The sequence below is a fragment of the Pipistrellus kuhlii genome, unplaced genomic scaffold, assembly GCF_014108245.1.
Source record: "Pipistrellus kuhlii isolate mPipKuh1 unplaced genomic scaffold, mPipKuh1.p scaffold_m20_p_3, whole genome shotgun sequence".
In the NCBI taxonomy this organism is placed as follows: Eukaryota; Metazoa; Chordata; class Mammalia; order Chiroptera; family Vespertilionidae; genus Pipistrellus; species Pipistrellus kuhlii.
In genome coordinates this window covers 104218227-104235422 of record NW_023425529.1, presented here as the reverse complement: position 1 = coordinate 104235422, position 17196 = coordinate 104218227, and the positions used below count along the sequence as shown (strand labels likewise).

General features: G+C 43.4%; 1 protein-coding gene across 1 annotated transcript in view; it reads left to right on the top strand.

The window, feature by feature from the left end:
• SUCLA2 (succinate-CoA ligase ADP-forming subunit beta) overlaps positions 1 to 17196 on the top strand; it is a 46269-nt gene that overhangs the window by 2577 nt on the left and 26496 nt on the right. The window contains exons 2-4 of the mRNA XM_036456419.2: positions 1815 to 1992; positions 9920 to 10019; positions 10202 to 10364. Coding sequence (XP_036312312.1) covers positions 1815 to 1992; positions 9920 to 10019; positions 10202 to 10364 — 441 coding nt within the window. The remainder of the gene's footprint in view (positions 1 to 1814; positions 1993 to 9919; positions 10020 to 10201; positions 10365 to 17196) is intronic.

Below are 17196 nucleotides of genomic sequence, written 5' to 3'. Positions count from 1 at the left end.
GAGAGGCTTTGAAGCCATTATTAAGTAAAATAGGAGTTACTTGAACGTTAGCACTCTGATACCATGACAGATTTGATAATCAAGATGTCTATTAAATTCCTAATGGGTGGGCACAGTATGCAACATGGATATGCTGGACAAAGGGATGAATTCACATCCCAGGCTGATGGAGCTGGACAGTGTGAGATTCATCTTGCTACTTGGAATGGCGAGCAATTTATTTTATTTTATTTTATTTTAGAGAGAGAGAGGAAGGAGAGAGAGACATAAATTTGTTGTTCCACTAACTTATGCTTTCATTGGTTGATTCTTGTGTGCCCTGACAGGGGATTGAACTTGAAACCTTGGTGTATTCGGACAATGCTCTAACCAACTGAGCTACCTAGCCAGGGCTAAATGGCAAGAAATTTAAAACTTAAAATTGTTTATTTCTGGAATTTGCCATTTAATATTTTCAGCTGAGCTTTACCATTAGTTTTTTTGTTTTTTTTTTTTAATGTATTTTATTGATTTTGTACAGAGAGGAAGGGAGAGAGATAGTTAGAAACATCGATGAGAGAGAGTCATCAATCAGCTGCCTCTTGCACACCCCCTACTGGGGATATGCCCGCAACCAAGGTACATGCCCTTGACCGTAATCAAACCCGGGACCCTTCAGTCCCCAAGCCGACGCTCTATCCATTGAGCCAAACCGGTCTCGGCGACCATTAGTTTTTCACTGAAACTACAGAAAGTGAAACCATCATGGATAAGGGGTGACTCCTGTGCCAGTTAAGGGAATTATTTAGAAAGAATGTCTTACAGTTGATGTTGCACATCAGTTCTCTGATATGATACTTGTAGGCTTTTAGATCCTTGGAGATTGTCTACTGGGCCAATTCCTTTGGGAGAGTGCAGAAAAAGAATTGAATGAGGAAGCAGTAAAACCGTGCAGTTGCAGTAGGGGCCTCTGCTGTTCTTATGGGAGATCTGCAACTAAGATGTTCTTTCTGAATTGTCACAAATTGGGATGAGGTATCAGATTTTTATATCCCTCTTTTAAAGCCCATTGACCAATGATTGGAGGCAGGCTGACAATATAAAGGAGGTGTGACTTTGGGTTAGGATGCTCCAATGACAGGACTCATCAGAGAGCTGCCACCACCAATACTCCCAGCAGCCAGGGCAGTGAAAGTTTCCGTGCTAAAGGGAGGATCTGGACAATAAATACACCACAATATCCAATACAGGGCTCTGACTCTTAAAAACAAAACACAACACATTTTTATTTTATTTTATTTTTACTGATTTCAGAGAGGAAGGGAAGGAGAGAGAAACATCAATGATGAGAGAGAATCATGGATCTGCTGCCTCTTGCACACCCCACACTGGGGATCAAGCCTGCAACTTGGGCATGTGCCAGGCAATTTGTTAGGTGCTGAAGGAATGGTGGAGAGAAGAAAGTTGAGAAGGATTTTTGATTTGTTAGGCAGATAAGATTGGTTTTACATCTGAATTTGGCCTTGTGGTTAGCAATGCTTTGAATATCACTAGAGATGTGGTAGGAAAGCTCAAATGAAAGATAAGGACTAGAGATGATGAGGAAATAGTTAAAACCACAAGGGTAACTTACGTTTGACATTTAGCTGGCAGATTAGCTTTTAATTTTAAATTGTAAATTACGTACTGTGAATGTTATATTTTATTTAGTGTAATAGGTTTATTACAGCTATGAAGAACCAAGTACTATATAGAGACAAAGAATTTTGAGGTGTTTTTAACAATAATAATTGCCAATTTTGTATCATATATAATTTTATCCCCAATTTCTTTAGGTTCTGGGAAGTTCTGGATTGTTTAACAACCATGGACTCCAAGTACAACAGCAACGAAGGAATCTCTCACTACATGAATACATGAGTATGGAATTGTTGCAAGAAGCTGGAGTTGCCATTCCCAAAGGACAGGTGGCTAAATCACCAGATGAAGCTTATGCAATTGCCAAAAAATTAGGTACTAAATTTAAAAACTCATGCTACCTTCACATGGCAGCTCTGATAAGAGGGAACTGAACTTTTGATTTAATAACAACTTTTAGTTTTGGATTAATATGGCTTTAAATGTGCTTTGGTGAAGACTTTGTTTTTATTAATGGTTTAAGATGTGGGACATTAAAAAATTTTTTTAAAGTTAATGTTTTATCTAGGTTTGTGCTCTTTTCTAGAATGGGTTTTGTTCTTTTCAAAAGTGAGGGCATATACAAGTTTATAATATATATTATAAACTTTTTTCAATGTGATTTCATTGACTTGAAAGCATGGTTTTTCATTTACAGTATTTTTTTGTTAATCTGAAAAAATTATTTATATTCATATTACAAGCCAAATAATTTTTATTTAGCAAAAGCCTTGTAAAAGTTCATACTGATTTTGGTGAAATTTTTATTAATTAATGGTGACCTGCAGTTTGAACTTAACATGGTAAGTGATGTACCTCATTTTTACCTTTGAAACGATCTATACTAATAAAAGGGTAGCATGTTAATTAGACCGGAGTCTTCTGGATGTCCTTCCAGACAAAGCCCCGGAGCCAGGCGGAGGCTCAGGCAAGCTGCTGATGGCGGCGGCTGCTGCTGCGAGGGCCGGACTGGAGCTTAGGCAGCCGTTGTGGCTGCGAGGACTGAGGCTCAGGCAGCTGTGGCCACCGGCGGTGGCTGCAGCAGTGATGTGATCAGGGCGTCACCTTCCCCAGATTGGCCCAGTTGCCTCCCGCAGAGGGAGGCCAGAGGCAGCAGCAGTGAGGGGGCAATGGGAAGGGATAGTGCCTTCCCCTGATGGGCCAGTCACCTCTCACAGAGGGAGGCCAGACAGTAGGACATCTCCTGAGGGCTCTTGGACTGTAAGAAGGGGGCAGGCTGAGCTGAGGGGACACCCTCCCCCAACCCCCAGTGCATGAATTTTCGTGCACCGGGCTTCGAGTGTATATATGAGTCTCTTAAGGGTCAAGGCTTAAAGAAAACGAATGATTATACTTCATATATCTATAGTATTTCTTGCAAAGGTTACTTTTTAATAACTATTTTGAGATTCAATCTTATATGTATGACCTAAATGTTAACCCTTTGCACTCCGCTGTCCCCTCTCAGGAGACATCGGAATTCTAGCATATCACTCGGATGTCCTCTCTCAGGGCACATTGCAGTTTATTAGTGATTACAGGGAATTGAGTTAACTCAATGCACGTTTCGCAAAGTAGCGTCGAGTAGCTGGTAGCCAATGTCCAGAATGGTTCGGAGTGCAAAGGGTTAATATCTGAAGAAGACCTTGCCATAACTGGTTTGGCTCAGTGGATAGAGAGTCAGCCTGTGGACTGGTCCCTGGTTCGATTCCAGTCAAGGGCATGTACCTTGGTTACTGGCACATCCCTAGTAGGGGGTGTGCAGGAGGCAGCTGATCGATGTTTCTCATCTATTTTTCTAACTCTCCCTTTCCCTTCCTCTTTGTAGAAGATCAATAAAGCATATTAAAAAACAAACAAACAAAAAAAACCTAGCTAAGAAGGAAGGAAAACTTGGAAATGTAATTGAAAAAGTATAAGTTTTTCTAATTCTAAGGATGAATTGTGTCCTTAAGGATGAATTTCCAATCATTTGACTTTCTTTTTCTATTTTTGTTAGTCTGATTTCTTGAATGATTTTGTTGTTGTTGTTTTCCCACTGTTTTCCCACATAATAATGCTGAATGTTTTCCATACCAATATAACTAGGTCCTGATTTATATACAATGAAGTCAGTAAAAGTTATTGATGTGAGAGACATATCAATTGATTGCTTCCCGAATTGGCCTCACCTGGGCCAGGGATCAGTGTGTGTTCTGACGCTCTAACCTAGGGGTGTCGAACTCAATCAGAGAAGGGGCCAAAATCTAAAATCCAGCCTAAATCGCGGGCCGAATGGTTTACTGAACAGTCATAAACTGTCATTGTGATGGAAACGCAGCGGAGTGCAGTGATGACAGCGCGGTGCGGGCCACATTGCAAGGCCTGGCGGGACGGATTTGGCCCACGGGCCTTGTGTTTGACACATGTGCTCTAACCAATAAGCCAGCTAGGGCTAGAAAGTGAGTTCTTGTTAAAGAACACTACAAATGAAGATTATAGTGGGATTAATAACTAATAAGGACCTTTAAATGTAGAGGAACAGAAGCTACTTTTTTGTAATCCTCACCTGAGGATGTTTTTATTGATTTGAGAGAGAAGAAAGGAAAGAGAGAGAGAGAGAGAGAAACATCAACCAGTTGCCTCCTGTATGCATGCTGACAGGATCGAACCCGAAACCTGGGTGAATCAAATTGAACCTCCACCTTTCTGTGTATGGGGTGACACTCCAACAACTGGGCCACACTGGCCAGGGCTAAGGGTAGATATTTTTAATAGCATACAATAGGACTTTGCCTTTTTTTTTTCTTGTTTTTAAAATAATTTTTAATTTTTCAATTATAGTTGACATACAATAGTATATTTGTTTCAGCTTTATAGCATAGTAATTGCGCATTTATATAACTTACAAAGATATTTTCCTGGTAAGTCTAGCACCCATCTGACATTATACTAAATTGTAACAAAATTGACTGTATTCCCTGTACATTCTCATGACTTGTTTTTATAACTGGCAATATGTACATCTTAATGCCTTTTCCTTTTTTACCCATCCTACACCTCCCTCCCATATGGCAACTGTCAAAATGTTCTCTATGAGTTCATTTCTATTTTGTTTTTAGTTTCCATATATAAATAACATTATATTGCATTTGTCTGCCTTTGACTTATTTCACTTAGTATAATACCCTCTAGGTCCATCCGCATTGAAAATGCCAAGATTGGGGGGGGGGGGGGGCGCGCAATGGTATATGTACACAGATAATTTAATTAAAAAAATTAAAAAAGAAAAAAGAAAATGCCAAGATGTCATTAGTTTTTTTATGGCTGAGTGATATTTCATGTACATATGTACCACATCTTTGCCTATGTATCTATTGATGGACATTAAGATTGCTTCTAAAACTTGTCTATTTTAAATAACTAGAGGTCTAGTGCATGAATTCGTGCATGTGTGGGATCCTTACACCTGGTCAGTGAACAGGGCCAATCGGAGCCATCTCGCCCAGTCCCGATTGGGGCTGGGCTGATCAGAGCCTGCTGGCCAGAGTAGGGACTGTGGGAGGTTGGGTGGCTGGCCAGGGAAAGAGACTGCAAGAGGTTGGCCAGCCCTGATCAGGGTGGATCAGGGCCAGCCAGCCTGGAGAAGGGACTGGCTGAGCAGGAGGTTGGCTGGCCAGGAGGAAGGACCATGGGAGTTTGACCAGCTGGCCGGGGTGGAGGAGTGACCAGGGGAGGTTGGCCGGCTTCAGGGGGTTGGCTATGGGAGCCACTGACCACCAGGGCGCAGCTTCTGCATTGAGCGTCTGCCCCGTGGTGGTAAGTGCGCATCATAGTGACTGGTTGACCAGTCATTCAGTCATAATAGTTGCTTAGGCTTATATATATATACTAGAGGCCCAGTGCATGAAATTCGTGCATGGGGGAGGGGTCCCTGAGCCCAGCTTGCACCGTCTCCAATCCAGGACCCCTTGGGGGATGTCCGACTGCCTCTCACAATCTGGGAATGCTGGCTCCTAACCACTTGCCTACCTGATCGCTCCAACCCCTCGCCTGCTGACCCCTCGCCTACCTGCCTAATCACCCCAACCACCTATGTCTGCCTGACTAATCGCCCCTAACTGCTCCCCTATCAGCCTGATCGTCCCTAATTCCTCCCCTGCTGGCCTGATCGCCCCTACCGCCTCTGCTTCACACCACACCTGGGACCCAGACTTCCTTCCCTCCTGCCAGCCTCCAACGCCCAAAACCTGGGCTGGCTGTAGCCACAGGGGACCGCAGGGTGGGCAGCTTGTTCCTCTCCCAGGCCGCAGCCTGGCTGGTCTCCATTCCTCTCTTATGAACTCATTTGTGCCTGGCTGCTCCACATTCCTCTCTCCCCAGTGTTGTCTGAGCAGTTCCAGGGCAAGGGTGTGAGGGCGTGATGACCATTTGCATAATAGCTCTTTATTATATAGGACTAGGGGCCCAGTGCACAAATTCATGCATGAGTGGGGTCTGGCTGGCCCGGCACCAATTGGGGCAGATCGGGGTCTGGTCTGTTGGGAGGAGACAGCAGGATGTTGGCTGGCTGCCCCTCCATCAGGGCCCAATAAGGTCCAGGCTGGCCAGGGAGGAGGGTCCACAGGTGATTGACCATGTGGAGAAGCTGTGGGTGGTGGGCCAGTTAGTTCCACTCCTGATTGGTGTGTATGTGGGGATGGCCAGGGGCGGAGCTGGCTGCGGGGAGTGGCCAAGGGCCAATCAGGATGGTGGGGGCTGATTGGGGGTGGGGCCAGCCAGGGGGAGGGGCTGCAGGCAGTTTACTGGCCAGCCCTTCCCCTGATTGGAGGGGGGGTTGGGCAATCAGGGGCAGAGCTGGCTGGTGGGGGGGGTCCAGTGGGCTTATTGGGGTTGTGGTGGACCATTGGGGGCAGGCCAGGTGGAGGGGCCACAGGCAGTTGGCAGGCCGGCCTTGCCCCTAATGGGTGTGGAGGGTCCCATCTGGGGTGGGACCCAGTATGGGGAGGGGCTTCAGGAGGTTGGCCAGCTGGCCCTGCTCCCTATTGGAGTAAGGGGCGATTGGGAGTGGGGCCAGCCTGGGGGAGGAGCAATATTTATATTAGAAAACATTAGACTACAAAATAGGCTATAGAAAGAGACAAAGAAGGACTCAGCAATTCCACTTCTGGATATTTATCCAAAGAAACCAAAAACTCTGATTCAGAAAGATATATACATCCCTATGTTTACTGCAGCATCTATATATATAAAAGCCAGCAACCAGAACACTGTAACAACCAGAATGACCAGTTGCTATGATGCCCACTGAGGTCAGCGAACCAGCTCAATTATGGGTGGGGCCGGGGGCCAACCCAACGTCTCTTGGCCACTCCCCCCAGCCAGCCCCACCCCCACCCCCAATCACCCCACCTACCCCACTAGTGGGTGGGGCAGGCCAGCCAACTTCCTGCAGCCCCACCTCCCAACAGACTGCACCCCCAATGGGCCTCTACCACCATGATTTGCTTGTATGTTTATTGATTTTGCCAGGTTAGGGAACTTTTCTGTCATTATTACTGTAAATACATTTTCAACATTTAGCTCTCTCCTCCTTCAGATACGCCTATATGAATGTTGTTACACTTAATGTTGTCCCAGAGGCATTTAAACCAGTGGTCGCCAACTTTCTGGACCTCACGGACCACCAGTTGGCAACTGCTGCCTTAAATTATCCTCTTTTTTTTTTTTTTTTTTTTTCCTATTCTGATTGGGTGTTTTCTGCAACCTTGTCTCCCAAGTCATTGATTTGATTCTGTGCTTCATATAATCTGTTGATTCCATCTAATATAGTCTTCATTTCAATTATTGTATTCTTAATTCCTGACTGGCTCTTTTATGTTCATCTCCATTTTTACGTTTTCTGTCTCTTTGTTAAAGTTCTCATTAGGTTCATCTGTTCTTTTCCTAAGGTCATTGAGCATCCTTATGACCACTGATTTGAACTCTGCATCTGATAGATTACTTGTTTGGGATTTGTTTAGTTCTTTTTCTGGAATTTTGTTTTATGCTTTCATTTGTCTCCTCATTTTAACTCCTTCCCTGTCTTTATTTCTATGTATTAAGTGGATCTGCCATGTCTCCTCATTTGGGCAGGTTGGCCTTATGTGTAGTAGATGTCCTGTGTGGCCCAATGGCACCATATGCCTGGTCACTCGGGCTGGGTGCCCTGGAGTGTCCCTTGTGTGGGTTCTTGGCCCTCTTGTTGTTGAGCCTTGATTTCTGTTGTCATGTCAGTGGATTGGATTGACCCTCAGGCTAACTTGCTGTGAGGACTGGCCATGAGTATAATGGACAAGCTGTTGTTTGGGACTTTGGTATCTCCTGAGTCCACGCTTTGGGAGTGTTGTCTGTGGAAACTGGGAGGGGGTTGGTGCTCTAGACATTTGACTTTGCTCTGGGGCCTCTTGGAAGGGGCTCTGGTGCAATCTAAGGTTAGCCACTGCCTGTGCCTGGCTCAGGGCCACCTGGTATGAGCTACAAAATGATCTGTAGATAATTGCCTTGTACTTGGAGGTGCTTGGAAGAGGTTAAGCTGCCAACTGAGGCCAGCTGCCATTAGTGCTGGTCTTTGGGCTGCTTAGCAAGAGGTATGGGGCATGCCATGGCCAGTGCTGCTTGTTTGGAGTTGGGAACATCTGAGAGGTTTTGGGAAATTATGCTGCAGAATGGAGACAGACATTTTGTACGGAAAAGTTGCTGGAAGTTACTTGGTTAGACCTGGAAGTTGGGGTGGATGGAGTCTGAGAATCAGCAGGGTAGTGCAAGTGGTGTTAGCCGGTCTAAATCTTCATGTAGACTCAGATTTGGTGCCTGTCTGAGCCTGCAGGCTAGGTGGATGAAAGGCTTACCTAGGAACAATGGTGTCTGTCAGCGTTTCTGTCTGGGAGAAAGCTGTTAATCAAGGCCTCACCTTGAAGCCAGACAATTCATTTCTTACCTGGATGTCCCTGGCACTTTTTGAGCTGCTGCCCCATTGCTGAAGTTCATAATGAGTGAGTCCATCAGCAAATAATCCTTGTGCCTGGGAATTCAGCAGCCCTCTGTGGAGCCCAGGGCTGGAGAGCCTTGTGGGGGACATGAGGACTCCTCATCAATGATGTGGGTGGTGAGGAGACTGCAGCCAAGATATCCCTCCTGGTTTTTAACCACCAAACTATGGATGTGGGGCCTTCCTGATCCATCTTTTTGCCCTTCCTACCAGTCTCCATGTGGCTTCTTCTGTCCCTTCCTTCCTCCCTTCCTCCCTTCCTTTCTTCCATTATTTATTTAGTTGATTAATTGATTTGAGAGAGAGAGAGAGAGAGAGAGAATGAGACATGGATTTTGTTGTTCGACGAATTCATGCACAGGTGGGGTCCTTCTGGGTAGCCTGCAGGGATGAAACCAAAACCTGCAATCCAACGCTGCCTGCAGCTCCTACCTGTCGCTCCTGCTCATCCCGGCCCCACTGTGCCTGCCATAGGCTTGCGCCCAATTAGTCCCAATCTGGAGAGGTTCGAGCTGTCACTGCAGCACTTGTTAGCCATGAACCCTGTGTCTGGTGCCCTCCCAAGGGGAGTAGCCTGTGGGATTGGGCTGAAACTGGCTCTCTGACATCCCCCAAGGGGGTCCTTGATTGCAAGAGGGCACAGGCCAGGCTGAAGGACCACACTGATGCATGATTGGGCCAGGGAGGGCTCCAGGGCTTGTCCAGCCCATCTCGCTCAGTCCTGATTGGCCAGACCTCAGCAGCAAGTTAACCTACCAGTAAGAGCATCTGCTCCCTGGTGGTCAGTGTACATCATAGCGACTGGTCAACCAGTTGACTGCTCCCTAGTGGTCGGTGCATATCATAGTGAGCTGTTGAGCAGCCTTAGCATATCATTAGCATATTACCTTTTGATTGGTGTTCAGTTGGTCTGCCGTTCAGTCTATTTTCATATTTCCCTTTTATTATAGAGGATTAATTGTTTCTTCAATGTGTCCTGATAGACTGGAGATCAAACCCACAACATTGGCGTATGGAGACAACGCACTAACCAACTGATCTACCTGATCAGGGTCTGCATATACTTAGTTACAAAACTTCTGTTCAGCTAAGAGTTAGGCATTCTCATACATGGAATGCTTATTTTTTTACATTGTGGATAAATGACTTTACTGCATTTAATAATACCACTTAATATGTATGCTTAAATAACAAAATATTGTGTCTTGCATGTTTCCCCATGCTTTTTATCTAATAGAAGTGTTTTTCTTTTAGGTTCAAAAGATGTTGTGATAAAGGCACAGGTTTTAGCTGGTGGTAGAGGAAAAGGAACATTTGAAGGTGGTCTCAAAGGAGGAGTGAAAATTGTTTTCTCGTAAGTCATGTTTTTTGAAGAAAAACCATTAATAAAAAAAATCATTGTAAAAAAATTCTCATTTATTGGATTGATGAAATACTGAGATTTTAGTATTAAATGAGATGAGATTTTGTCCATCATGTGCTTTTGTTTTACTCATTTGGAGGAAAAAAGAATTTGAGTTGTTATTCTTATTTCAGTCCAGAAGAAGCAAAAGCTGTTTCCTCACAAATGATTGGGAAGAAGTTGTTCACCAAGCAAACAGGGGAAAAGGGCAGAATTTGCAATCAAGTGTTGGTCTGTGAGCGGAGATATCCCAGGAGAGAATATTACTTTGCAATAACAATGGAAAGGTCATTTCAGGTGAGTAACTGTCGTCATGATATATTTGAGCTGATTTTAATACATTCAGTTTCAGACGTTGATGATTATATTTATATATGTCATAAGCACAATACTTATTTAGTGTTATTTTTTTGAAAATAGCATGGTTAACGCTATAAAGTTTAATATATATTATTGTGGCAAAAAAAAGTTACAGGCAAAACCCTGCTGAAATAAAATCCACAAGATTTTTAAATTGTTAATTTGCTAAGAGCAACTTAAATCATCGCTAGATTTTATAGACTGAGGAAATAATTTCTAGCAGAATAAAATATTCTAACCAAAGAGAAAGTTTCTGAACCCAGTAAGAGAATGTGTATCTCTGGCTTCATTTTCTTCTCTTTCATTCTGTTGGTATTTTTTATAGTTTAGGGTTTCTTTCACTAGATAATTTGGTACTTGGTAAGTTGGAAGGTAACATTTAATAACAAACAATATGATTCTTGAGGAGCATGACCCTAGTTATGCTTCCCTCTCTTAATGGAACCTAAAATGTTAGTTGTGAGCTTAAGTCATCAGGTGAAGAGAAAGCTTTTCATAGACCTGGTGCTTAGAGAAAACATTGGTAATCATTTTGTACTGTAAATATTTGGCTTTTTGCATGCATTGGTTAAGTTTTATGAGCTGAGTCTGTGTAACTAGCTTGTCTTCTGGAATAAGCTGGATATGTATTTGGAAGCCCTGATAAGGATTTGCTGTAATCAGAATTTTAAGTCATGAAAATATTTTTTATCTGTAAAACAGCTTTTTAAAAATAGTTATTTTCTATATAGTTGTTCCTTTTCTAAAATAGTTGTTCCTATAGTTTAGTAATTAAATCTTCTATTGTTTCAATGATATTTTCAAATGTTTTTGTAACTTTTACGTTTTATAAGAAATTTCTTAAGGTAACGTTAGAGAGTAGTAAAAACTACTCAGGATTCGGTATAATAATAGGCTAAAATGCAAATGGACCAAAGGGTGGAACAACTGGTATGACACACAGCGACCTCCTGGGGGCACACACTCAACGCAAGAGCTGCCCCCTGGTGGTCAGTGCACTCAGGTAGAAGCCCTGAGCTGGCTCACAGTTGGCAAGTGCAGTGGCAGTGGTAGGAGTCTCTCCTGCCTCTGGCAGCCCTAAGCCACCAATCAGACATCCCCCAAGGGCTCCCAGACTGCAAGCCAGGTTGAGGGACACTCCCCCTCCCCCCCCCAAGTGAATGAATTTCAGGCACTAGGCCTCTAGTATAAGATAAAAAGCACTGATGTCTTTACTTTTGTAAGTGTCTCTATACCATAGAATTTAGTTTTGTTAGTTATTTTAGAAATCTCATGATAATATCCTTATATATTACACACATTTGCAAAAATTATATTCACTACATTTTTATTTCCTTTTTATATCAACATCTATCATTTTGTTACTTATTATTTTTTCAGTTTTGGTTATAGCCAGAAACTAAGTATAAATACTTGAACAATTTGAGATATGAGTCCCATTATGTTGTACATTCAGAATAGTTCATATTGATTGCAGTAACTGTAGCAAACTGAATCTGCATTATTAAATATATTATAATGCTCTAAGTATATTTTATTAAAGATATATTAGCATAGCCAAAACTGGTTTGGCTCAGTGGATAGAGCATCAGCCTGCAGACTGAAGAGTCCCAGGTTTGATTCCGGTCAAGGGCATGTACCTTGGTTGTGGGCACATCTCCAGTAGGGGGTGTGCAGGAGGCAGCTGATCGATGTTTCTCTCTCATCGATGTTTCTCTCTATCCTTCTCTTTTCCTCTTGTAAAAAATCAATAAAATATATATTTTTAAAAAGATATATTAGCATAAGAGGAAAGGATGAAATTTGAATTCATTTTAAGAACTTTAATAATCAGAGAACTATTTGAATCTCATTAAGGAAACATGTTTTTATTTCATTTGCAAAAGTATTACAGAATTGTAATAATTCAGACTAAAAATTTCATTATACTAATAACAACATTTGGCCAAAGATATTATAATTTTAGACTAATGTGGAGCTGGTTGGTGTTACTTTTTGGGATATAGTGAATTGTATTTTTAAAAAAATAAATCTTTATTGTTCAGATTATTACAAATGTGATCCTCTTCCCCCCCTCAATTGCTCCCCTTCACCAGGTTCCCACCCCACCCTCTGTCCTTTTCCCATCCCCCATTGTCCTCATCCATAGGTGCACAGTTTTTGTTCAGTCTCTTCCCGCACCCCCACTCCCCTTTTCCCTGAGAATCGTCAGTCCACTCCCCTTCCATACCTCTGATTCTATTATATTCACCAGTTAATATTGTTCATCAGATTTTTAAATTCCCTTGGTTTTTAGATTCACTTGTTGATAGCTACGTATTTGTTGATCATAATTTTTATCTTTATCTTCTTCCTCTTCCTAAATAACCTCCTTCAGCAATTCATCTAATTCTGGTTTGGTGGTGATGAACTCTTTTAGCTTTTTTTTATTTGTGAAGCTCTTTATCTGTCCTTTGATTCTGAGTGATAGCTTTGCTGGGTAGATTATTTTTGGCTGTAGGTTCTTGTTATTCATCACCTTGAATATTTCTTGCCATTCCCGTCTGGCCTGCATGGTTTCTGTTGAGAAATCAGCTGACAATCTTATGGGTGCTCCTTTATAGGTCACTACCTGCTTTTCTCTTGCTGCTTTTAATATTCTCTCTTTGTCTTTTGCTCTTGGAATTTTAATTATGATATGTCTTGGTGTGGTCCTCCTTGGATTCCTTTTGTTTGGGGTTCTGCGGGCTTCCTGGACTTGTAAGTCTATTTCTTTCCCCAGGTGGGGGAAGTTTTCTGTCACTATTTCTTCTAGTACTCTTTCGGTATCTTGCTCTCTCTCTTCTGGAATCCCCATAATTCTGATGTTGGTTCGCTTGAAATTGTCCCAGAGGTTTCTTACACTATCTTCAACTTTCTGGATTCTCTTATCTTCTCCCTTCTTCAGAGGATTGTCCTCTGGCTTTTTGTGTTCTAAATCTTTGTCTTGATTCTTGCGATCTTCTAGTCTGTTTTTAGGACTTTGTATAATATTTTTTATTTCAGACAATGTTTTCTTCATTTCTTGTTGATCCCTTATTATTTCTAGTTGCTCCCTTTTCATATCCTCATAGGTCTCATTTATTTTATCGGCCTTTTTTAGGATATTGTTGAATAACCTTATAACTGTAGTTTTGAACTCAATGTCCAATCTTTTCTTTTCCTCCATCTCCTTCCTTTGTGTCCTTCTTCTTGTCTGCATTTTAGTTGTTTCCCTGATTTGATGGAATAGCTTTGTGTGCTAGGTGTTCTGGTAGAGCCCAGTAGCACAGCCTTCCCAGTTACCTGCAGTGGACAGTCTTGGTGTAGCCCTTTGTGGGCTGTGTGTGCAGTCTTGTTAAGCCTTGCTTATTGTTGGTATCACTGGGAAGCGTTGATCTCCAAGCCAATTGGCTGTGAGGATCAGCAGTGTCTCAGCTAGGAGGGTTTCTGTACTCTGCTTGAATAGGGCAGGGTTTCGGGGTGGCGCAGACAATCTTTGGTTCCCTGTCAGTCTCGCCTTAGAAAAGTCCTGTTCGTGGAGAGTTTTGGAAGATTGGTTGCAGGCGTGCGCACCTCTTTGGTAAAGGCGCAGACAAGCTTTGGATTCCTGCAAGTCCCTCCTTAGAGAAAGCCAGCCTCTGGGAGAGCTTCTGTGCTCAGCCACAGGTAGGGCGGAGTCTCGGGTTGGTGCAGACAAACTTTGTTTTCCCTTCGGCTCCTCCCCAAGTCCCACAGTAATGGCCTCTGGCTTCACACACCTCCAAGAGATCTCTGCCCACTGCCTGACAGTCTGGCCTCTCCCTGTCTGGGGCCGTTTATCAGAGCAATAGGGTGATTCTGTTTTCCTCTCGGACAAGAAAGCCAGCCGCGTTAGCTGTTCGCCCTCTCCGCGCCAGGAGTAAGCCAGTAGCGAACTCAGCCCAGCCCGCCCTCTCTGCATGCAGGGAGTAAGCCAGCAGCAATCTCGGTCCAGCCCTTCCTCTCCGCACCGGGATTAAGCCAGCGCCTTTTGGCGCACACAGTTCTCCGCACCTTCACAGTTCCTGAGGTTCAGCGTGCCTTCTCTCTCCTTCCCAGATGGCAGAGCCTCCTCTCAGCCAGCCGTCTGGCGCTTCAGGGCAATGCCTCCCCTGTTTTTCAGTTCTAAATTCAAATTTGTTGTGGTAGGCTGCATTCGGGTGTCTACCCTATGCCGCCATCTTGGTTTCTTCTGTATTTTTTTTTTTAATATATTTTATTTTTCACAGAGAGGAGAGAGGGATAGAGAGCTAGAAACGTCGATGAGAGAGAAACATCGACCAGCCACCTCTTGCACACCCCCCAGTGGGGATGCGCCCGCAACCAATGTACATGCTCCTGACCGGAATCGAACCTGGGACCCTTCAGTCCGCAGACCGACGCTCTACCACTGAGCAAAACCAGTTTCAGCAGTGAATTGTATTTTTGAATCCCTGTGGACAGGTCCTTACTAAAGAACAAAAAAAATTAGTCAGCTATTGATAAAAAGAGCATTTTCTATTGAATAAAATTCCTGTGCATAGGAGCTAATTGATTATTAAAAATTGCTTTTTTTATTTGTTTTTAGGTGATGAATCATAGGTTTCTTTAGTGTGTATCTGTCAGGAAGTCTGGGGCAGATACTATCATAGAGCTGATGTTCTAAGAAAAATCAATTTAAGTACCTACTCTATCTTAGTACTTTTTAAAAGTCAGATTTCTTGCCGAAACCAGTTTGGCTCAGTGGATAGAGCGTCAGCCTGTGGACTGAAAGGTCCTGGGTTCGATTCCAGTCAAGGGCATGTACCTTGGTTGCGGGCTCATCCCCAGTAGGGGGTGTGCAAGAGGCAGCTGATCGATGATTCTCTCTCATCGATGTTTCTACCTCTCTATCCCTCTCTCTTCCTCTTTGCAAAAAATCAATAAAATATATTTTTTAAAAAGTCAGATTTCTTAACATTTGCTTAGTGCCTTTGTAGACATTTCTAATTTAAAAAATCACATTTGCTACTTTATATTTCTAGTTGAACATTATAATCTGTAAATTGGTGGTACTATATCAATTTTTTATTTTGCTTGGAATACATATTAAATCTGTTAAAAGAATTACATATTTTTTATTATAACTGTTTGCTTCAACTTAGATTGTTCTGAAAGTTTATTACTAAAATTTAAAAGTCATATTGTTTAAACAAAAATGAATATTCACTCAGCAGTCATGATAAAATTCAAAACTGTAGTCATTTTGTAACTGATCTGTATTTAACCCATATAAGCTTTCTTCTGACCTGCTGGCTACAAATTTTGAGGTTTCTTTCTAATTTGCCAGGGAATTAGTATACTAAAACCTATTTATTCATGGGTTTTTTTATGTACATATTATTATTTCATACGTATTTTGTTTAGCTTTTTATTTAACTTACAGTTAACTCTTAGAGATCTAATCATTACTTTAGTGAGAATTTATATTATATTTTTTCCCCTAAAAAGTGTTGCCAATAATATGTATATATTATTGATAATATTACAAATGTCTTCTATTTCCCCCTCCTCCTTCCAGCCTCTACACACACTCTCAGGTCTTCACTACCCTGTTGCCCTTGTCCATGGGCTATGCATATCCTCCTATATAATAAATGGGTAATATGCAAATTAACCCTCACGCCCTCACAAGATGGTTGCCTACCATCAGGCAGGCAGGGGGGTTAGTAAGGGATGACCAAACAACTGAACAGTATACTGCGTGGGGCGACCAGGCTGGCAGGGGGGCTGTGAGGGGCAACCAGGCTGGTAGGGGGCAGTTAGGGGCAACTAGGTCAGCAGAGGGGGCAGTTGGAGGTAACCAGTCTGGTGTGGGGCAGAAAGAGGCCACCAGACTGGTGGTGGGGGGGGGGCAGTTAGGGGCAACTAGGCCAGAGGGAGGGGGTAGAGTTGTGGGTGACCAGGTCAGCAGGAAGGCAGTTGGGGGCAATTAGACTGGCAGGGAGGGTAGTGAAGGGGGGCCGTTGGGGGCAACCAGGCAGGCAGGGGGGCAATTAGGGGTGGCCAGGCCGGCAGGGGGGCCAGTGAGGGGTGATCAGACCGGCAGGGGGGCGGGGGGGGGGTGTTAGGTACTATCAGGCAGGCAGGCAGGTGAGTAATTAGGAGCCAATGGTCCAGGATTGTGAGAGGGATGTCCCAGATTGGAGAGGGTGCAGACTGGACTGAGAGGATCCCCTTTATCTTCCCAACCCCTGAGCATGAATTTCATGCATTGGGCCTCTAGTCTTACCTAATAAAAGAGAACCATACAGCCAAAACCGGTTTGGCTCAGTGGTAGAGCATCTGTCCGCGGACTGAAAGGTCCCAGGTTCGATTCCAGTCAGGGGCATGTACATTGGTTGTGGGCACATCCCCGGTAGGGGGTGTGCAGGAGGGAGCTGGTTGATGTTTCTCTCTCATCAACGTTTCTAGCTCTATTCTCTCCCTTCCTCTTTGTAAAAAAATCAATAAAATATATTAAAAAAAAAAAAAAAGAGAGAGAGAGAGAACCATGCAAATTAACCATCACTCTGCTATGTCCACAGCCAATCAGAGTGAGTATGAAAATTAACCCAATAAAAATGGAGGTTAATTTGCATATGCAAGCAAAGCAGTGTGAAGCCTGCTATGAGAGGAAGGAGGATGTTAGAGTGAGCTACTGGAGTGGTGCTCCAGACAGAAGCAGGACTTGCTGGCTCCAGGCGGCCCTGGAGCGGGGACATGATGGCTCCCGGGCAGCCAGAACAGGGAC